Genomic DNA, 23,664 nt, shown 5'->3' with positions numbered 1-23,664 from the left:
AGTGGACAGTCTAGCAAATTAGACCCAAAGGGAGTTAACACTGGAAAATGTGACAAAATTAGCTGAGATTTCAGAAATACAATTAAGTCTGAAAGAATAGAGTGTAATTTTTTTTCATACAATCCCTACAGTGTGGAGACAGGTCCTTCGGCCCAATAAGTCCAAACTGACCCTTGAGCATCCCACCCAGACCCGTACCTGTATAACCCACCTAATCTACATATCCCTGAACACTACGGGCAATGTAGCATGGCCAATCTACCTAACCTGCAAATCTTTGGACTTTCGGAGGACACCCACAGACAATCACCCAAGGGTGGAACAAAAGCAGGTCTCTGGCGCTGCAAGGCAGCAGTGTATATGTGAAACATGCCTAGCTCACCACCCTTATTCATTGAGGGGTGGGACTTCTGGATACAGGTCATGTCCAACATTTTTAAAAGGTCTGTGCAGTCTTCCTGGCTCTGAGACAATCCATCACAAATGGTCTCCCATTTAAGATGGAGATTAGGAGGATTGCACATCTTTCAAACTCTCTCCCCATGACAGCTGTCTGGAGGCTGGCTTTATGAATATATTCAAGCCTTATTTAAATGTCTAATCTACAAATGAGTCAAAAGTTGTGGGGGCCAACAGTAGGTAATGCTGGGGCCGCAATCAGATCAGCCATGACCTAATGGATGGCCCATGGGCTAAACGATTGACTCTTGTTTCTAGTTATGTTCTTATTACTGAAGCAAGCCAATGTAATTTAGATATAGTTTTCTAAAGGCATCTATGTAACCTGTTAAAATGGACCTCACACTGGCACCATACGCAGAATTTTAGCAGCTGCGTGACCATAACAACCAAGGAAAGCTTGAGGGAATAATGTCAATTGCTTTGATTGTACATGACTCGTAATCACTGGTAACCTTCCTACATGAAACGTAGGTGGATGACATCCACAGAGTGCAAATGAGAAACCATACACAAAGGAATAGCAATCAGTTTATGATACTCCATGTTAGTTAATTTCCAGAATGACCACAGCCAAAAACTAGTGGGTTTTATATAACTCAGACACCAGCTGTGCCATAATTTGGCTGCCCCATGTACACATAGTTCTTCTAAGCAATGAGCATTTTTTAGAGCAATTTAATTAAATTTTAAAATATAGCCAACAGGCTACTGGCAATGTAACCCCATTTATATTTAGTGAAGTATGCTTTGTAATCGATTTCCTTGAATGGAATTAGAAAATTAACACTGCTCAGCACTTGTTAAGATGGTCTATGTGGAGAGTATGGCTGCATATTGCTTGCCGGCTATCTAAAAATTACAATGCTTTTTATTATAGAATGCCATGTTATACCTTTCAAATAATGTTTACAGAAATGATTTGTACAGTATGAAAACAAATATGTAGAAAATAAGCAAAACAATGTTTCCAAATATTCAACTTAACCTTCCTTCTGCCAACAATTATTTGTTTCTGCAACACCATTGCTGCTTTCTAAGGTCTGAGATTTAGACAGCAAACAACTAATTCTTATCCTGGTTTAATCACTGTCTCACAGACAGCCACTATGCACAATAATACCCAAGTACATATAGCTGAAGAGAAAGTTGTTACTGCAATGGATAATGAACCAGCTTTCCTACTGCACAAGAGTGGACTCTACTGGGAACTAAAAAGTGTTTGTCTTACATCTGGCAATGACCTCTATCCCCAGTAGTATGGGATCTGTTTGTGATCTATCCAAATGATGAAATATTTATTTCAGTCTTCAGATCCAGCACTTCTAATCATACATAATAATTGATTTGTTGAGTATTTCAGAATTCTCTTTTTGAGATTTCCGGCAGTTCTTTTTACAAGAAGCATTTCCCGCTCAGGGTGGGCAGGAGAGGGATGAATTGATTGCCTTGCAATTTAAAGTACTGCTTATTTTGGATACTAAGAAATGAGGAGAACTTAAATAATCTGAGCTCGTATTTCTCCAGAGTGTGCATGGAGTTAAATCAAATGATTTTCTCAGTTATAAGATCTAAAAATGATTCTATTGTCAAAAAGTGTTATGGTTCAGTGGTGATCTTAAATGATCCTTATAGTCAACGATGGCCAACTGATGATGAATGTAATTTACAAACTGAGCTTTGTTGTAATATTTGGATGGAACACCTAGCCCAAGGAAGCTGGATGGAGGACTCAATCATGTCTTCTTCAAATGGGAAGGCATTGATTCATACAACAATACAACACTGATGGTGCACCATCAGCCCATCTTGTACTCACTCTTTGAAAGAACCAATTGGTCCAATTCTGATTTTCTCTTCTAATGGTCCTAAGCAGAAGATCAGTCTTCCTTTTCTTCTCAAACATTTATCCAAGTCCTTTTTGAAAGTTATGATGAATCTATGTCATTATCATTTCAATCAGTCAATTCTGGATCAAAACAACCTGCTTTTTCTCTCATGTCACCTCTAGTTCTATTGTTAATTAACTAAATTTGTGACCTCTGGTTATCACTGCTTCCACTTTCTGTCATGTTAAAGGCACTATACGAATATCAGTTTTCTTTGTTGTTGTTGATATGCCTTGATGACTACCATCTGCCAAATTTCTTCAAAGTGAAATCTGATGTGCATTTTCAGCAGCTTCTTTCAGGCATCTCAATGAAAAAGCAGGCTCGACAAATAGCCCCATCCTTAATGATGGAATAACTCAGTACATCAATGCAAACAATAAAGATAAAGCATTAACAACTATCTAGTAGCTAGTGGTTGATCCACACAGCATCCTCCAGTGGTCCCTGCATCACAAATGCCAGTCTTCAGCCAATTTAATTCACCCCACATCATATCAAAGAAAGAGCTGGAGGCACTGGACACTGAAAAGGCTGTAGGCCCTGACAGCATTCCAACAACAGTATTGAAAAGTTGTGCTCCAGAACTTATTGCTCTCCTAGCCAAGCTCTTCCAGTGCAGCTACAACACCAGCATCTAACTGTTGATGTGGAAAATTGCCCACGTACATTCTGTACACAAGAACCAGGACAAATCCAACCTCACCAATTACCACCCCAATCCACTGTCGCTCATCAGTAAAGTGAGGAAAGGTGTTGTCAACAGTACTATCAAACAGCCCCTGCACAGCAATAACCTTCTCACTGAGACCTAGTTTCAGTTCCACCTGGGCCACTCAGCTCCTGACCTCATTACATTCTCAGTTCAAACATGGACAAAAGAGCTGAATTCCAGTGGTCAGGTGAGAATGCCAGCCCTCAACATCAAGGGCTCATTTGAGCAACTGTGGCATAAAGGAGCCCTAACAAAAGTTTAATCAATGAGAATCAGGGGGCAAACTCTCCCCTCGTGGAATCTGACGTGGCACATAGGAAAATGGTTGTGGTTGTTGAAGGTCAGTCATCTCAGCTCCAGTACACCTCAGTAGGAGTTGGTCAGGCTAGGGTCCCAGGCCCAACCATCTTCAGCTGCTTCATCAATGAGGTTCCCTTCACCATAGCCAGAAGTGGGAATGCTCGATGATTACACAACGTTGAGCACCAAACACGATTCTTCAGATACTGAAGCAGTCCACATTAACAAATGCAGGCTTGGGCTGACAAGTAGCAAGTAACATTTGTGCTGTATAAATGCCAGACAGTGATCATCTCCAAAAAAAAGGAGACAATTAACCACCACACCTTGATGTTCAATGCCATTACCATCAATAAATCTCCCATGATCAACTTTCTGAGGATTACCATTGACAAGAAACCCAACTCACCATAGAAATACAGTAGCTACAAGACAGATCAGAGGCTAGGAAGCCTTCAGCAAGTACTGACAAAAAGACTCAACCAATACTCACTCATCTCCATTCACACGGACAAGGAGTACCACCAGCTTGATTGGGACAACATCAAGACCCTAGGACAGGCCAAACAGAAACCAGTACGGGAATTCCTAGAGGCCTGGCTCTCCACCAAGAAGGCCATAGTCAAATACGTAGAACTAGACCCTACACATATACCACTGCAAAGGAAAACCGGAAATGAGGTAATCAAATTCAACGGATGCCAGAGTTTAAATACCAGGAGGGAAAACACAACACTGCTTCATCGGAGACTGCAATGATGACGTTACCCATCAGGGTAATGAAACGTCTGCTAACCAACGAACCAACCACAGAATATCCCCCACTCTGATACCATTCAGGAACAGGCAGCCAGCTTGACTGGCATCATCCACAAATATCTACACCCTCCTTCACAAATGCTCAGTTGCAGCGGCGTGTACTGTTTACAAGATGCATTGCAGAAATGCACCGAAGATCCTGAGACAGCACCTCCCAAAACCCACTTCCATTTCCATCTTGAAGAACAAGGCCAGCAGAATACATCACCACCTCCGAGTTTTGCATCAGTGTTTATTGTGGAGAAGGATATGAAAAATAGAGAATGTGGGGAAATAGCAATATCTTGAAAAATGTCCATATTATAGAGGGGGTGGCGCTGGATGTCTTAAACTGCATAAAGGTGGATAAATCCCTGGGACCTGATCAGGTGTACCATAGAACTCTGTGGGGAATTCAGGGAGGTTTTGAATGCTGGGTCCCTTGCTAAGATATTTGTATCATCAATAGCCACAGGTGAGGTGCTGGAAGACTGGAGGCTGGCTAACATTGTTTAAGAAAGGTGGTATAGAAAAGCCAGGGAACAATAGACTGGTGAGCCTGACATCAATGGTGGGCAGGCTGTTGTAGGGAATCCCGAGAGACAGAATTTATATTTATTTGGAAAGGAAAGGACTGATTAGGGATAGTCAACATGGTTTTATGCATGGTAAATCATGCCTCACTAACTTGATTGAGTTCTTTGAATTAACAATGTGGATTGATGAGGGCAGAGCACTTTCAGTAACCTATATGGGCATCAGTAAAACTGACGGTCCGTGACAAGGGATGTGCCACTAGGATCAGTGCTGGGTCCTCTGCTTGTTGTTATTTATGTAAACAATTTGGATGTGAACACAGGAGATATGGTTAATAAGTCTGCAGATGACACAAAAATTGGAGATGTAGTGGACAGCAAAGAAGGCTAACTGAGAGTACAACAGGACCTCGATCAGGTGGACCAATGGGCAAAGGAGTAGCAGATGGAGTTTAATTTAGATAAATGGGAGGTGCTGCATTTTGGAAAGGCAAATCAGGGCAAGACTTATATGCGTAAAGGTAAGGTCCTGGGGAATGCTGCTGAACAGAGATTTTGGAGTGCAGGTTCATAGCTCCTTGAAAGTGGAGTCCCAGATTGACAGGTTAGTAAAGAAGGCATTTGGTATTTTGAGTATAGGAGTTGGGGGCTGATATTGCGGCTGTACAGGGCACTGGTTAGGCCACTTTTGGATTATTGCATTCAATTCTAGTCTCCTTGTTTTGGAAGGATGTTGTGAAACTTACAAGGGTTCAGATAAGACATAAAGGATGTTACCAGGGTTGGAAGGTTTGAACTATAGGGAGAGGCTGAATAGGCTGGGGCTATTTTCCATGGAACATTGGAGGCTGAGGGGTGACTTTAGTGGTTTATAAAATCTCAAGGGGCATGGATAGAACAAGGTCTTTTCCCCAGGGTGGGTGAGTCCAAAACAACAGGGCATAGATTTAAGGTGACAGAGGAAATATTTAGAAGGGACCTAAGGGGCAACCTTCTCCATGCAGAGGGAGGTGCATGTATGGAACAAGCTGGCAGACGAAGTTTGGAGGGTGATACAATTGTAACAATTAAAAGGCATCTGGATGGGTATATGAATAGAAAGGGTTTAGAGGATATGGGCCAAATGCTAGTAAATTGGACTAGATTAATTTGGGATATCTGATCGGCACAGATGAGTCGGAACAAAAGGTCGATTTCCATGCTGTATATATCTATGACTAAGTTTCCCCAAGCCACTCGCCACCCTGACTTGGAAATATGTTGTGTTCTATTATTGTCGCTGGGTCAAAAATTGTGGAATTCCCTCCCTCATGGCTTGGCTGGTCTACATACAGCATATAGTGCACAGCAGGTCAAGACAGCAGTTGACCACTCCCCTTCTCACAAGCAACATAAGAATTCCCTTTTTAGCTGAAGGCGGCAAATTGGGAGGAATATAACGACCTCTACATCGCTGAGGCCAGACGCCAACTCTCCGACACCACCTCCTACCGCCCCCTCGATCATGACCCCACACCCGAGCACCAAACCATCATCTCCAACACCATTCATGACCTCATCACATCAGGGGACCTCCCACCCACAGCCTCCAACCTCATTGTTCCCCAACCCCGCACGGCCCGTTTCTATCTCCTTCCCAAAATCCACAAACCTGCCTGCCCTGGTCGACTCATCGTCTCAGCCTGCTCCTGCCCCACCGAACTCAACTCCACCTAGCTGGACTCCATTTTCTCCCCTTTGGTCCAGGAACTCCCCACCTACGTCCGTGACACCACCCACGCCTTCCACCTCCTCCAGGACTTCCAATTCCCTGGCCCCCAACACCTCATCTTCACCATGGACGTCCAGTCCCTATACACCTGCATTCCGCATGGAGATGGCCTCAAGGCCCTCCGCTTCTTCCTGTCCCGCAGGCCCGACCAGTCCCCCTCCACCGACACCCTCATCCGCCTAGCCGAACTCGTCCTCACCCTCAACAACTTCTCTTTTGACTCCTCCCACTTCCTACAGACTAAGGGGGTGGCCATGGGCACCCGCATGGGCCCCAGCTATGCCTGCCTCTTTGTAGGTTACGTGGAACAGTCCCTCTTCCGCACCTACACAGGCCCCAAACCCCACCTCTTCCTCCGGTACATTGATGACTGTATCAGCGTCGCCTCTTGCTCCCCAGAGGAGCTCGAACAGTTCATCCACTTCACCAACACCTTCCACCCCAACCTTCAGTTCATCTGGGCCATCTCCAGCACATCCCTCACATTCCTGGACCTCTCAGTCTCCATCTCAGGCAACCAGCTTGTAACTGATGTCCATTTCAAGCCCACCGACTCCCACAGCTACCTAGAATACACCTCCTCCCACCCACCCTCCTGCAAAAATTCCATCCCCTATTCCCAATTCCTCCGCCTCCGCCGCATCTGCTCCCACGATAAGACATTCCACTCCCGCACATCCCAGATGTCCAAGTTCTTCAAGGACCGCAACTTTCCCCCCACAGTGATCGAGAACACCCTTGACCGCGTCTCCCGTATTTCCCGCAACACATCCCTCACACCCCGCCCCCGCCACAACCGCCCAAAGAGGATGCCCCTCGTTCTCACACACCACCCCAATCTCCGGATACAACGCATCATCCTCCGACACTTCTGCCATCTACAATCCGACCCCACCACCCAAGACATTTTTCCATCCCCACTCCTGTCTGCTTTCCGGAGAGACCACTCTCTCCGTGACTCCCTTGTTCGCTCCACACTGCCCTCCAACCCCACCACCCCCAGCACCTTCGCCTGCAACCGCAGGAAATGCTACACTTGCCCCCACACCTCCTCCCTCACCCCTATCCCAGGCCCCAAGATGACATTCCACATTAAGCAGAGGTTTACCTACACATCTGCCAACGTGGTATACTGCATCCACTGTACCCGGTGTGGCTTCCTCTACATTGGGGAAACCAAGCGGAGGCTTGGGGACCGCTTTGCAGAACACCTCCGCTCAGTTCGCAACAAACAACTGCACCTCCCAGTCGCAAACCATTTCCACTCCCCCTCCCATTCTTTAGATGACATGTCCATCATGGGCCTCCTGCGGTGCCACAATGATGCCACCCGAAGGTTGCAGGAACAGCAACTCATATTCCGCCTGGGAACCCTGCAGCCTAATGGTATCAATGTGGACTTCACCAGTTTCAAAATCTCCCCTTCCCCCACCTCATCCCTAAACCAGCCCAGTTCGTCCCCTCCCCCCACTGCACCAGACAACCAGCCCAGCTCTTCCCCTCCACCCACTGCATCCCAAAACCAGTCCAACCTGTCTCTGCCTCCCTAATCTGTTCTTCCTCTCACCCAACCTTTCCTCCCACCCCAAGCCGCACCCCCATCTACCTACTAACCTCATCCCACCTCCTTGACCTGTCCGTCTTCCCTGGACTGACCTATCCCCTCCCTACCTCCCCACCTATACTCTCTCCACCTATCTTCTTTTCTCTCCATCTTTGGTCCGCCTCCCCATCGCTCCCTATTTATTCCAGAACCCTCACCCCATCCCCCTCTCTGATGAAGGGTCTAGGCCCGAAACATCAGCTTTTGTGCTCCTGAGATGCTGCTTGGCCTGCTGTGTTCATCCAGCCTCACATTTTATTATCTTGGATTCTCCAGCATGTGCAGTTCCCATTATCCTCCTGGTCAGAAGTGTCCAGTGTTTAACTCTGTGAATAAAGTTCAAATAATAGCTCCCAACTCAAATCTCAGCCAAATTCTAAGCTGTATGACTTTTAGTGTTGAACTATTTCTGAGTTTCATCTTGTTTCAGATATTAAAATTTTTCAATTTGATCATACTGGATTTGATTGAGCACGAGATATGAATGTGTTGGATTACAAGTTGGAAAGACAGCTTGCACAACTTCAACAGAAAACAGACCTTGAACTTCCTCTGGATGCAATGTCAGATTGTCTTCTTATTTTACCGTTTGTAATTATCATCAAACTTCAATATCTGCTTCTCTGCTTTCAGTCTCTGTACACTGTATAGTTCTGAAGTTGTTGATTTATCTTCATTGATCATCCACCTCACTGCCAAAACGTGGCAGGTTAAAAAGGCCTCACTGCTTTCCCCTTAATATTATAATCCAAAATTACCCATTAGTAAAGAAGTAGCTTTCTCTGGGTGAAAGAATAATTATTTATCCAATGAGAATAACAAATAAAAATTACAACCATGCAGTATTACCATTATTAAAAATAACTTATGCACAATGGACAATGGCATCAGAAAATGACACCCAAGAAACGAGAGGTTGAATCCCTCTTCAAAGCAAGAATATAGAGTTTTTCTTGGATTAGGTATGAGGATTATAAACAGGTATCAAGTATTACCTTTGAAAAAAATATCTACTTTCAGCTTGAATACTGTTTTTAAAAGAGAAAAACAATGTTTCTTGAACTATCCATAATGCATTAAAAACAACTAAGTTTTCTGATGAAGCGTCTCGATCCGAAACACCAGCTTTCCTGTTCCTCTGGTGCTGCTTGGCCTGCTGTGTTCATCCAGTTTCACACCGTTTTCTCTCAGACTCTCCAGCATCGGCAGTTCCTACTGTCTCTATATTTTAACCTTACACCTTTGTCATAAAATATTTCAGTGTGTTGTCAGTGCATTCTTAACCAAAATCTAACATCGAGCCGAATGAGAAAATTAGAACAAATGACTAAAGCGCAATCAAAAAGGTAGGTTTTAACAGATATTTTAAAAGAGGAAAGGAAAATGTCTCGGGCTGGAGAAGCTTAGGAGAGTATTTCAGAACTTAATGGCTCTAATAGCTGAAGCTATGGCTACCAATGGTGGAGCAATTAAAATCAGGAATACTCAAGAAATCAGAGTTAGAGAGAAGCACAGGATATCTTGAATGTCATGAGTCTGCAGCAGTTTAGAGAAATGGGGAGAACATGGCTGAGAGAGAAGTGAAGAGGATGAGAATTTCAAATAAGAGTCAAGGCGCATCCACATAAAATAGTGACAGGTGAACAGAATTTGGAGGCTGGACTTTGTGAAGTGTAAACGTGGTGGTTCACACAGAAAATTGTTCAGGAGGCCACAGATCAGATTCTCAGAGGCAGAAAACTGTAAATGATTAAAGTCAGTAATGGAAAGGTAAAAGAAAAAACTTCACTTGTTAATGGTGGAAAGTTCTCTGATTTGCTTAAATTACTGTATAAGTAAATGGATAATTAAAGTGCAATTCAATGGAATTTTATCCTACCTCATAGATTTGTTGACACGCAGGTCTCTTGTGCCCTCAGTAACCCACCCAGTGAAAGCTGATTACTAACATGTACTTTCTAGACTCAGCAACAGAGTCCTTTTTACTATCAGGAGACCAGACCACAGGGCATTGGACTGATTTTTGAAGACAATTTCTGGGCATAAATACTTGTTGAATTGACACTCTAAGAGGGTGAAGGCTCACTTCGGAAATTTAGAGCCCAGGAGTACTTGGTCCAAAATTGAAAGGGATAGAGTAAATTGGACAGTATTCATCTCTTAAAGTGGCAAGACTACTCTGAATCCCTAAGAGAACTAAACCTCGGAGGTTGGCTGCAAGGAAAGAGATAATTAGTGGCAGCATGGGAATTATCCACCTTTCATCCTCAATCTCCAAAATTGGACTTGATGCCTCAGTCTTGAGTTAAACCCATTGGATCATACGATCTTTTATGATGACAGAAGAAACTTCTCCTTTAACGTGGGTATGATGTTTTTGTCCCGAGTGTAAAAATTGCAGGAGATTTAACCTGCAGGGTTTTCTTGAACAGTTTCCAAGATGATTTCCAATTCAAACAGCTGGCTGGCTGTCCTTTAAAGATGGCATCAGCTCCTACACTGCCATGAGGTGATATGGACCTTGAGTCATCTCCTACCACATGATCCATTTGTAAGTCCACTCACAAGTCTGCCACCCACAAAATCTGGCTCAGCTGGCTTGGCCCATCCTAGATCCCTAATAACTTCAAGGCCCACTGGCAAGTGCAGTGACTATATAAAAGTTAGTCCAGCCTGGCAGAGTTAGGACATAAGCAGCTCTCAAGTATACATGAGGTAGGATGTTGGACAACAAGTGTGTTGAACTAGCTGAGTCTAAAGATAATGGAATGACTGAGGGCATCAGCAGCAGGCACTGTTCCAGAGAAACTGACAGTGATTGTGATGGCACAGTAATAAAGGTGGAGGTTCATTTCAGGCCAAACAGTTCACTAATATTGACAGCGGTTTGACTTGGACTCAGCAGCTGCAAACAAGAGCGTGGCAGAAGTGGTTGGGGAACAAAACTCACTGAATCCTTCAGAATCTCAGGTACTGCTTCTGTTTTGGTTTGCCAGTGTCACAGAATAATATCCATCATCTGCCAATACCTATAACCTTAGCACGAGTTAACCGAGACATGATGTGCCGGTATTGTAGACTCTGATAACAAAAAAATTTACAAATGGAAACTACCTAAGAGATAGGTCCTAACAATTTCAACTGATTGATCTGTAACTATTTCTTTTTGCAGCTTGTTCTTTTTTTTTATTTTCCTTTGCAAAAAAGACGGTTGATACACCATCCTAGTAGTTTGGGTGAATCATTATGTCACATTTTGTCTTGCCAGAGAAAAGCAGGTACTTGTTTCTGTCAATTCCCACCAAACCACTCCTTATGTTATAGGACGTGGTCAGCCTATATTTTCATTCACATTTGCCATACTGGTTCTATTTCCGAATCTTTGATCAAGGATGTGACATTGGTCTACTGCAATGCTGATTTTGATCATAATCATGTGACATATGCTTAGATCATTTCACTTATTTATTTCTCTCACCACACAAGGATCCCAGACACCACTAAGACTGAATGGAAATATAAAGGTTTGGTAAACCATCACTTGGGTACTTTTGATGCAATACCAAAGATTACTCTTCAGAAATCTGAGAAGCCAGTTGCAACGAATGTCAGAAGCAGAATGTGAAATCCCCACTGGAAAATCTGAATACAAAACGTGAAATGATCTTTTGTAGATCTCTTTTCTTGATAAGACACAAATCAAAGCTTTTTCTGCCATCTTCATCAGTCCTGCCAATTTTGCAATTCCAGATCATCCTACACAGAATTGATATGCTCTTATGTTGATTGTGAGGCATAAACCATAGGGTCATCTGCAAACGTCTGCACTTTTTTGTTTACACGCCAGACCGGCTTCAACTGCCAAACTCAGATATTAGATGGATTGAGCAGTCAAATCCACCACCATTTGAAGATGCTATCATGGAGATCTTTGTTTGGGAGGCTGTATTTATCAAGTGTGACACGCAAGGATCAAAAGAAACACATGAATAATTACATCACCAAAAACTCTGCTGTATGATTTTCTGCAGATGGACAGCAGTGGTTACATTGCATTATGCCATGACTCCACAATAGCAACATATTCTAACAATGCTTACTGACTTAAGTCATGTTCTTTTCTTTTAATAGAGAATGTAATACCTCCAACATAAGAAAGCTGAGCCTTCTTACCAACATGCCTAATCATAGGTTTCAGCATGATCACTTCAAGTCGGCTTCAACTGAGGTGTAGAAGCAGAAGGCTTCATTTTCAGATGAAGCAACACATAGCAAGTTATTTTTTAAACATAAATGGGAATAATTGATTGATGAATTAGTATTGTTTTCTGCTCAGAGGCACAGTACTGTTATGTCCTGCTGAATCACTTCTTAAAATGTGTCCTTAAGGAGATAACTGTGAAGTGGAACATGTTTTACAGGGAGGTTTATTAAACATTCTGCCGATGATGTTGAGGTTCATATTCATAGTAACATGTTCAACTTGCAGGCAGACTTGTAGTGAGGAAACCACTTTAACGCTTATTGCTTAAAACAGAATATTGGCCTCTGTGAGGATGTAGTTTCCAAGGAGAGTACATAGCTGGAAGCATTGAAATGGCAGTAGCTTGGAAATCAGTGCCAATCTCTTGAGTGCAGCTGCCTCTGAGCCTTGGAAAGTGAAGCATGCAAAATCAAGTTAGGTGCATTGCCCACCATGAAAGAAACAAAAGGTTTCCTATTGTTTGGTCAGGGCTATCTGGGCTAGCCAGAAGACTATTGTTGAAGTTCCACACAGAGAGTACAAGTACCATGTCACTAATTTATCAATAATGTGAAATAGGTAGCATGATACATTTCCTACGCTAAGACCCACAAAAAAGTGACAACATCACCATAAATCTAAAATTAATACTTAGTTATTTCATGTAGAGTCAGAGTCATCGAACTGTATAGCATGGAAACAGACCCTTCATTCCAACTCGTCCACGCCAACCAAATATCATAAATTAATCCAATCCCATTTGTCTGCACTTGGCCCATATCCCTCTGAACCCTTCCTATTATATACCCATCCACTCGCTTTTTAAATGTTCTAATTGTTCAGGCGTTTACCACTTCCTCTGGCAGCTTGTTTCACAAACACCACACTCTGCATGAATAAGTTGCTCCTCAAATCCCTTTTAAAACTTGCCTCTCTCACCTAAAACCTGTGCCCTTTAGTTTTGGGCTCAGCCACACAGAGGAAAAGACCTTGGCTATTCACCCTACCTTCATGATTTATAGCCCCAGCCTATTCAGCCTCTCTGTAAAGCTCAAACCCTCCAACCCTGGCAACATCCTTGTGAACCTTTTCTGAATCCTTTCAAGTTTCACAACATCTTTCCTACAGCAGAGAGAGCAGAATTAAATGCAGCCTTCCAACAGTGCCCCTAACCAATGTCCTAAACAATCTCAACATCACCTCCCAACTCCTACACTCATCACACTCACCAGTAAAGGCAAGCATACCAAATGCCTTCTTCACTCTCCTGTCAACCTGGGACTCCATTTTCAAGGAACTAAAGCACTCCAAGATTTCTTTGTTCAGCAACACTCCCCATGACTTTACCATTAAGTGTACAAGTCCTGCGCTGATTATCCTTCCCAAAACGCAGCACCCTACATTTATTTAAATTAAACTCCATATCGCACTCCTCAGCCCACTGGCCCATCTGATTAAGGTCATATTACAGAGAAATGATTCTGTTCAAAACCATACAAAAAATATATGTAGACCTTGAGAAAGAAATTGATTAGCATAGCCTAAAGTTCTGGCTTAGTTTTTGCTAGTTATTCAATTTCATTTTCCTGCTGTTTGTCTTCTTGCTCCAGTACAAATCGCTTTTTGCTGCTCATCCTTCACATATGCCTTTTTTGATTGCTATAATGTTAAGCTTTCGGAACTCAATCACGAATCTGCAGCTTTTATTGGTGTATATCCTACTCCAAGTGTCTCAATATAGTTAACCTCTGTTTCAGCTTGTTACTTGATTATATTCATCCCTCTCAAATATATATGTTCTTGCATGTTTGTGTTGTGGGTATGGGTTATGTACAATTTATAAACCATTTTTCGGGTGGATAATATACATTTCTAAGGAACTAATTTTCCAAATTGTTCCCTCCAGAATTTGGAAAGCATTCTAAAGTTAAATGATTGCGGACATTCTAAGCAGTCCTTTTTACATACATGCGATTGGGAAGCACCAGCTATTTAGACATTCATCATGTTTTTGCCTTTGGTAGACTGATTAAATAATATTTCTTAAATAACAACGTGTGCATTCAAGTGACTGTTTTTGTTCAAAAATGTTTTTAGCATCACCTCACGCTGCTGCCAACTGACTTTAATGTATTCATCATCCGGTGGAAATCAGGCGTCTATGATTGGCTTAATGCAGCGGTGTAACATAAATCAAATGAATCTGGCTAGGTTTCTTGTTTTGCCTGGAAGACACAGCAATGTGTATTAATATCATAAACAAAATCAGAAATTGCTGAAACAAAACTCAACACGTCTGGCAGCATTTGTGGAGAGAAAACAGAGTCAACGTTTTGGGTCCAGTGACTCTTCTCTAGAATATTTTTGATACTAGTTCTAGTTGCAAAACAAAAAAAAGGCACATTTTCTTACAATATCTTGCAGTATAGTGCTTTAGTCACTGGCCATCAATATATCCAGTTAAAATATTGTTATTAGATGTCAATACCATACCTGTAGAAGATGGTCTTTTGTTTTTGACTTAAAATCTCCATTGTCCTTCTCTGCTGTTCATGTTCATCCTCCAACTTCTACAGTGCCTCCAACAAAGTAAAATGCCTTGTGTACTCACACTATTGTGTGCAATTAAATATGAGTCACTCTTTATAATGTCTCCCCAACTTGCTTTGCACTAGAACCTTTATCGACTCTCTCTCTGCTATTTCAACATTCTTATAGCTGGTGTCAATAAAATGTTGTGACTCAATAGCAAGCCTGGTCAAACCATATCCATTAAGAGCTGAGATTTAAAATGTTACCAGGATTGCTAAACAAGTGATGCAAATCCAGATACACCCATCTTACGGGTTCATTTGAGGCATTGTTTTAAAAAGTGGAATAAACAGCAGTACAAACTGTTCTTCGAACATACCTCAACTATTGAGGCTTGACTTCTAGGGGTCATTAGTAAGACAAGTAAAAGGTTCAGCAATGCTCAGAAACCACTTGTCTCAGACTTTAGATTTATAAAACATTGAAATGCTGTACTTCAGAGAAAAATGTTTGCCCTGTTGGGATCAATAGATCAAATCATCTTATTTTTAATTAGAGCATTTAGTAATTAATATTTGAGTCTAAGGATGTTATATCGCCTTATGCTGCAGCATTTCTTTAAAACAATTAAAGACAATTTTACACATCTCCAACTCAATGCATATGAATATTTGCATATTGCATACACATCATGTTCACATTTCTCTTACATCATCTGTCATGATGTTGAGAAATGTGTTTGCAGAAAACTATAATGTGTTACATATGTCAAGCGCTCTTCATTTGAGTGGAGAAGGTGATCTAAAACCATTCCTGTAGCTTCATGTATCTACAACTAAATAGAACTTCATGAGCTGTAGAAGCTGCAGATGTTCATATCTACATATCTGCAGGAACATGAATAAACTGGGGATTATATGCTGTCTTTCTATGTACAATGGAACAGCCAGTCCATGATTTGATAAAATAAAAATTGCACACTGATATTCATAATCAAAAGATCTTACATAGTTACCAGCAATGTGCATCTATAGCATGCTAGGTTCACCCTTGCAAGACTTCCACCTGAGTGTAGCTACACAGTGAGTGACCCAGGTCCATGCTCTTTTTTCTCCCAAACTGCATAGTCACTTCAATTTTCATTTTTTTCCACCACTTTTAGTGGATTCCCCTATCTAATCAAACCATTTAGAGACACCCAGTTTCAGAAAAACCGGAGTGTGTGCATGTATAGGTTTGTTTTATGAAAAGAATGACTAAAATGCTTGCAAACTTGTACAATGCATTCTAGAAATTTCAGAAAATGCCAACAGTTGAATTTTGAAGAAAAGCTCTAATTATAACTAGATTAACACCACATTCTTGCTGATTGTTAACAATTAGTCATAGGGACGTATAGCATGGAAACATACCCTTCAGTCCGACTCATCCATGTTGATCAGATATCCTAAATTAATCTAGTCCCATATCCCTCTAATCCCTTCCTCTTCATGTCCCATTCAGATGTCTTTTAAATGTTGTAATTGTACCCACCTTCACCAACTCCTCTGGCTGCTCATTCCATACATGCACCAGCCTCTGTATGAAAAGGTTACCCTTTAGATTCCTTTTATCTCTCTCCCCACTCACCTTAAACCTAAGACCTCCAGTCTTAGACTCCCGATCCTTGAAAAAAGCGCTCGAATATTCATCCTGTCAATGCCCCTCATGATTTTATAAATCTCTACAGAAGGTGACCCATCTGATGCTCTAGGGAAAATAGCCCCAACCTATTCAACTACTCCCTATAACTTAAACCCTCCAACCCTGGCAACATCATTGTAAATCATCTCAGAACCCTTTCAGGTTTCACAGCATCTTTGCTGTAGCAGGAAGGCTAGTATTTCAAAAGTGGCCTGACCAATGTTCTATATAGCCGCAACATGGCCCCCCCCCAATCCTATACTCAATGCACTAACCAATGATGGCAAATGTACCAAACACCTTCTTCACTACCTTGTCTGCCTGCAACTCCACTTGCAAAGAACTGTGAACCTGCAAAGTCACTTTGTTCAGCAACATTCCCCAGGACCTTACCATTAAGTATATAAGTCCTACCCTGATTTGCCTTGTCAAAGTGCAACACCTCACATTAAACTAAACTGCATCTGCCAATCCTCAGTCTATAAGCCCATTTGATCAATGTCCCATTGTACTGGGAGATAACCTTCTTGGTTGTCCACTATACCACCAAATTTACTCACCATGCCTCTATGTTAATGATGTGGATATGAATATAGAGGACATGAAGCAGTGACCCAGCATTGATCCTTGTTTTAAATATTCAAACCATTACCAGCTCAGAGATAGACACTGAAGCAGACAGCAATAATATCCCGAGATAACAAGATGTAGAGCTGGATGAACACAGCAGGCCAGCAGCATCAGAGGAGCAGGAAAGCTGATGTTTCAGGTCTAGATCCTTCTTCAGGAAATTTCATTTTTTGAAGAAGGGTCTAGGCCCAAAACATCAGTTTTCCTGCTACTCTGATGCTGTGTTCATCCAGCTCTACACCTTGTTGTCTCAGATTCTCCAGCACCTGCAATTCCTACCATCTCTGAAACAATAATATCCTTCCTGGTCTTAATTGGAGTTGTTCTTTTTAAATTAGCAGTTTAAGTAAATCTTGAAAACAGATAAATATTGTCGCCCTCATTTAAGGACTGCTAATTATTAAATGTAAACATAATAAGTATGAATTGCATTCAGCATGGCCCAACTTTGGGAAAGGGGCATTAAATACAAGTTAGGCCTTCTATTTGCAAACGCATCTGTCTAGGGTGCAAGTTCTCAATGTTTTCATCAGAACTTTTTCCAATATGTTGGATGGCACACATAATCAGCGACGAACATGTCACATTCTATGTGGCATAAGTAAGCTATTGTTAGAAGACAACATACCCTTTCACTTATCACAAACAACCCAACAAATCATTTGCTACCCTATATTAAAATTCTTGTAGCAGCACATGTTTCCTTTGTCAGACTTACCTTTGTCAATAGTTTAATGCCACACTTTTTGGGCAGGTCATCCTTTTCGTGGAAGCAAATCAGTCTTATGATTTTTTTTAAGTATCAGCTGTACCAACTCCTGAATCAAGTGTTCTTTTTTCTGCAGGGCTACCTCTGTAAATTACAACAGCTATGTAGACTGACTCTTATGGGTTGCAAATAAGAGCAATTTCAAATATGAAATACTTTTTTCTGATAATAATAGCTGTACTTAATATGGATGTTGTGTTTATTAGTGATGCTTGCCTGAAAATTACTTTGGAGGAATATGATCTTGGGAAAACAGAATTCAGGTTTGTAAGTCTGCATCCTGAGGTGTAGCAGAGTTTATCAAAATTGGATTGACATTAAACAGCATTCGCCAATGACAAGAACGATGGTAACTTGGTGATATATATAATTTCATTATATAACACTCTCTGGTCATCATTCCCTGTTAATTACAATTAATTTCATCCAGAAAGCACCTCATAACTGCGCCATTGAGGGTCTTAGCAGGAACGGAGATTGAACTCAATCATTTCCATTTTGCTGATTAAAATTAGTTTCAATTCAATTTGGGAGAAGTTTTAATTTGATTCAAAAGGTGGGTACATTGAATACAGAATGTTCCTCCTAGATAATAAAATGTGAGGCTGGATGAACACAGCAGGCCCAGCAGCATCTCAGGAGCACAAAAGCTGACATTTCGGGCTGCGTCTGCAGTTCCCATTATCACTGTTCCTCCTAGACTTTCTTTACCTTTTCAGTCGCTCCTCTTCTTTCATTTAATGTAAGGAGAACATAGGGCCGGTAAAAAAGACACTGCATCAACTTTGTAAATGGGAATTTGCTGACTGTCATTACACTTATATTACATCTAGCATTTGTATCCAAGGTGAAAATCCTAGAGCTCTACATTAGGCTCAAGTAAAAGCTACAAACAAAATACTGAAATTACTATTCTAAGTTTTGTTTAAAAGCATCAAGATGGATTGTAATAAAAGTTTCTAAGTAATTCTATTCCAAAAATCAAACTCCAAGACTTCCCAATAGGAAAACTATCCTTTTCTTACACATGGCAACAAAAACAACCATGGTGCTAAACTGGAAGAAATACTAATGACTACCTGTTACTTCATTGATTTTTTAAAACATTGAGGGGAAAAAAAACCCTTTGTTTCCTTTTATGTGCAGTTCACATGTTTTAACATTATTGTAATTATTGTAAATGAATTTGGCCTACTCCTTAAAGCAACGACAGGCTTTCTGTGCTTAAATGGGAAACTTGTTCATCATATTGTGCTGGTTTTAATATTATCCCCCAAAAAGTGCAATGGTCATCAAAACCAGACTTCTGACCTTGAGGCAACTTAAGACGACCTTACATGTAATGAAACCTATTTGTCTCTTTTCCACTTACCTTCCAGCAACTCATCCAAGCTGGTGATCTTCTTGGTTCCATCGATGCTATAGATGGTCCTGACTCCTTGGGACAGGTTGACATTATCTGATAGAGACTTTGTCAGTTCTGCAAGCAAAGCATCTAAGGACCTGAACCTGTCTGGGGAGACAGCATACACAAGCCCTTTAAAATAGCGGTCTCCATTCCGGTAAAAGCGGACTTTTTTGGCTTTTTTCTCCTGGCTAAGCGCCTGCAGGGTACGGGTCCGGTAGAAACTGCAGTGAGCACTGTGAGCTGGGCTTGGTATACCATTTCCTCGGGAGACTGAGCTTCCACCACCTCCACCGCCTCCTCCACCTCCTCCAGTGCCACTTCCACGCCGAGAAGATCGGTGGCCCTTGCTCCTTTCTTCAAAGTGCTCCAACTCGATACTCCGATCATGCGACATTATTAATAGTGCAATAAGAAATTAAAATTAGAAACAATGTTGAAGAAAATTGCTATTCTCTTAAATAAACCTGTACCCTTTCTAATTGCCAGTTTTGATACAGCAAAACCACCACTTTCCCAAAAATCATGTACACAGTCAGTTTGATGATCTTATCGTTGACATTGAACTTCAAATATGTGAACAATAAATAAAGAAACTGAACAATGGCAGTAAGCAGTCTTATTCACCAAAGACGATCTTCTAACCAGGATAAGCGGGGATGGGGTTGATGGGAGAGGAGGTCGCCCAACATATCCTACATCGCTTCAGCTGAGGATAACGATGCCCAGAAAGGAAGAGGGAAGTGGAGTATCAAACAGACTCCGTCTCCTGGTTTCGGCCTCTTCACAGATGATGATGATGCTAGGTCTGGGTTAACTGAACAGTGCAGGAGACGGAAGAGAAGATGCACCGAATCGGCAGGATGCTGATTTCTTTTCCCCCCTGTTGTGGTCCACTTGCCAATTGGAGCAGCGGGCGGGGAAGGCAGTAAATCGGTCTGGTCCAGCTGCGGGGTGATTTGACTAAAGCGGAAACAGAAGTAAGGCAAACCTATGGGGGGCGGGGGTGATGCTGGTTTTAGGATGAGGGGGGAATTGGGTTGATGCTCTGCAGTCTGTCGCCGTTTAGATGCGGAAGGGGTGTGGAGCTATCAGGCAAAGAGGCATGGCTGCTGTAGTGGAAGTGTAAACATTCGAGCTTCTCATCCTTTTTTTTTGGCAGCCTCCCCAACGCGCCGCAACCGCAGCAGGAGCGACAGCTACAACAGGGATGGCAGGAGAATCAGCCTCTAGGCTGAGCCGCAGTGTGAAAGAGGAAATCGCGGCAGCTCGACGCAGATACACAAGAGCTTCCTCCGGGTCTTAGTGCCGGAGGGCAGGACTTTTGTCTGACCGCCCCTCCGATTATCGACAAACCCTTTTCCCGCCCTTTTAAGTTCCAAATTATTAAGCAATTTCTAATTTTCCTTTTAATTTACTTGTATATTATTTTAAATCTACAATCTCCTGAAATAGCCTAAATAATACTTTCATTAGTTTAAAACATTTTATCACGTCCCCCTGAAAATAAGTTGTTGCGATTTTTATAATAAAGTTACGTAATTAAACCTATTTGAAAACACTTTATGATGCATAAATTATTGTCAAACATCGCACATTATTTGCAGCTTCAAGATGAAAATGCCACACAATTCATACTTACAAAACAAATATAAAGTTTGTCCTTTTTTCATGTAGACGCTTCATCACTACAATTTAAATGTTGTGACACCAATCAGGCAGGCATAAGCCAGACAAAAATTCGGGTGAGGGATGATGAGTATCATTTAGAAGTGGAAAAAGTGAAACAGACATAACTAATGAGGAGAGACTCCCAAAAGCTTTTAGAAATAAGTCACATTTTCTAAAACTGGATCAGCTAAAAGAGAATTATTAATTGTGAAGTTAACCCTTAGGTGGAGGGGAATAGTGAGTTAGTAGAGAACAGATGCAAATTGGCAGAAAGATTTACTGCTACTTCTGTTCATTTCAATTGAGAAACATGATCAATCTTGATTTGTTTACAAGATGAGATGTGACAAATAAAAAGTAAGAATTAGAGACATTAGTTAAGAAAAATATGGGCAAAAAGCTTGAATTTAACAAGAAACTTCCAAGCATCCTATGAGAAATTGGAAGAAAGAGCATTGGCCTAGAATTTATATTCCCAATTTCGGTTGTAAACGTAAAAGCAAAATACTCTGGATTAGGCAGCATCTTTGGAGAGAAAAGCGTTGACTGTACATGTGTACTAGAGAACCAGAGAACAGCATTCAACATTTAACTTCAAAATTAGTCAAATCCATTTCATATGGACGTGGTCAGTAAGATTAACATAAATGTCAGAATAAGAATTGTCAATTTTCGTTTAAAAATGAAATACTAAATACCTAAAAAGAGAGAAAATAATTAAAAACTTAGCATGGCTTTTAGAAAAGGAAATCATGTTTGACAAACATGACAGGTTAAAACAAATGAAGAAAATTCTGTGATGTGGGGTACTTTGAGGAGGTATTGCACAGAAACTACTGGATAAAATTAAGTGTTAAAAAAACTAGGGTGAGGTAGAAAGTTGAATCAAAAGCTGATTAGAGCAAATCAAACTGAGACAGAAATTAACGGTTTCTCAGAAAGTGGTAATGTCCTGAAAATCCATTATAGGGCATGAAGAACTGGTGCCTAAATGTTTTTAATGACACTAAAATAGAAAGCATTGTAAATAATTTCGAGGACCACAGGTACTGAAAGCTGACACAGGTAGGTCAGCCAAATAGACAAATGGCAGGCTGAATTCAATGTCAAAAAATATAAAATGGCAGATTATGAATTGAGATGAGATAATGGGAACTGCAGATGCTGGAGAATCCAAGATAACAAAGTGTGGAGCTGGATGAACACAGCAGGCCAAGCAGCATCACAGGAGCACAAAAGCTGACGTTTCCGGCCTAGACCCTTCGAATTTGAAGAAGCTTGGGTGATGTGGGAGACAAAGGAACTGGAAATTCAGAAATTAAAACCACTTCAATTTTATAAGACAATATAAATGTTAAATGAATACCAGATTTTAAGGAAAGGTGTGGAATATTAATTTGAGACGTAACACTAATCCATATAAAATCTTAGTTCACAATTGGAATACTGTTTGCAACGTTTGACTTGATAACGGCCATTGAATTAGATTTACGAGAATAGCACTTGTCATGAGGAAATACAAATGAAGTGCAAACAAAGAGAGTTAAGATGATAATAATACTTACAGACCTCTTACCTACCAGGAAAGGCTGAAAAAGCTGCAGGAAAGAAAAGATTAAAAAGTGACTTGATCGAGGTCTTTACATTTTATGATGATTTCTGTATGTTATTCTATTCTTAAAATGTTCTTAGTTTGAGGTGACGAGTACTTTGTTTTTATAATTAACAATATATACAAAATGAGCCACGAATAAACAGTTCCCAAAACAACTCTAGAAACAAGCTTACAATACATAGACTAACACATGACCTCTGAGGTCATACTTACATCATAGCTTACCTCAGAAGCTTATCTACATATTCATCAAACCTTCTCACTACATTCAGATAATGAAATGTATTATAAGCAGACACAGGGAAACTGTTTCCAGTTGTCAGCTGAGGAATGGGGTGGGGAATGTATCCAAAACTGAAAGATGTAAATTTACATTGTCATCAATAAGTCCAACGGGGAATTCAAGAGAAAGTTCTTTGTTCAAAGAATGGTAAGAATGTTAAAAGCGTTACCAAAAAGAGTAGTTGAGACAAATAGAACAGATGAATTTCAAACCAAGCTAGATAAATATATTAGAAAGAAAGGAATAAAAGCATATGTTGAAGGAATCAGATGAAATGGTTGGGAGCATGTTTCAAAGTCTCAGAGGCTACCGCATGCGCTCCTGGACTGAATGATCTGAAGCTGAAACCATATTCACAATTGAAGACAGGTTATGTAGGCAGCTGAAGAGAGAAAAAAATCTGCATTTATCTAGTGCCTTCCACAACTTCAAACTTTCAAAGAGGTATTTTTCAGCCAATGAAGTGGAGCCACTGCAGTAATATAATAAAATGCAGCACGTAATCTACACAAGGCAATACTTTGGTTGCGAACTAAATCTTGATGACAATAACAGAAGTAGGCTGGGGCTATTTTCCCTCGAATGTCAGAGGCTAAGGGGTAACATTTTTCACACAGAGGGGGGTGCAGGTATAGAAAGAGCTGCCAGAAGAAGTGGAGGCTGGTACAATTTACAGCTTTTAAAAGGCATCTGAATGAGAACATGAATGGGAAGGATTTAGAGGGATATGAGCCAAATGCTGGAAATGGGATTAGATTAAAT

At 41.1% G+C, this 23,664-nt stretch overlaps 1 protein-coding gene across 5 annotated transcripts in view; it reads right to left on the bottom strand.

Moving 5' to 3' along the window:
• Window positions 1-20,602, bottom strand: part of dclk2a (doublecortin-like kinase 2a) — a 454,170-nt gene extending 433,568 nt beyond the window's left edge. For 4 of the 5 annotated variants that reach the window (XM_048528836.2, XM_048528842.2, XM_048528849.2 and 1 more), the window contains exon 1: window positions 19,301-20,601. In XM_048528836.2, the coding sequence (XP_048384793.1) occupies window positions 19,301-19,730 (430 nt within the window). In that variant the 5' untranslated portion in view covers window positions 19,731-20,601. Of the gene's footprint in view, window positions 1-19,300 lie in introns of all 5 variants that reach the window. The other variant, XM_048528857.2, reaches the window with a different exon arrangement.
• Between the last annotated feature and the right edge of the window lie 3,062 nt (window positions 20,603-23,664).

This window comes from Stegostoma tigrinum, chromosome 1 (assembly GCF_030684315.1).
Source record: "Stegostoma tigrinum isolate sSteTig4 chromosome 1, sSteTig4.hap1, whole genome shotgun sequence".
Lineage (NCBI taxonomy): Eukaryota > Metazoa > Chordata > Chondrichthyes > Orectolobiformes > Stegostomatidae > Stegostoma > Stegostoma tigrinum.
Note: the sequence above shows the minus strand (reverse complement) of the source record. Positions and strands in the feature narration are given on the sequence as shown.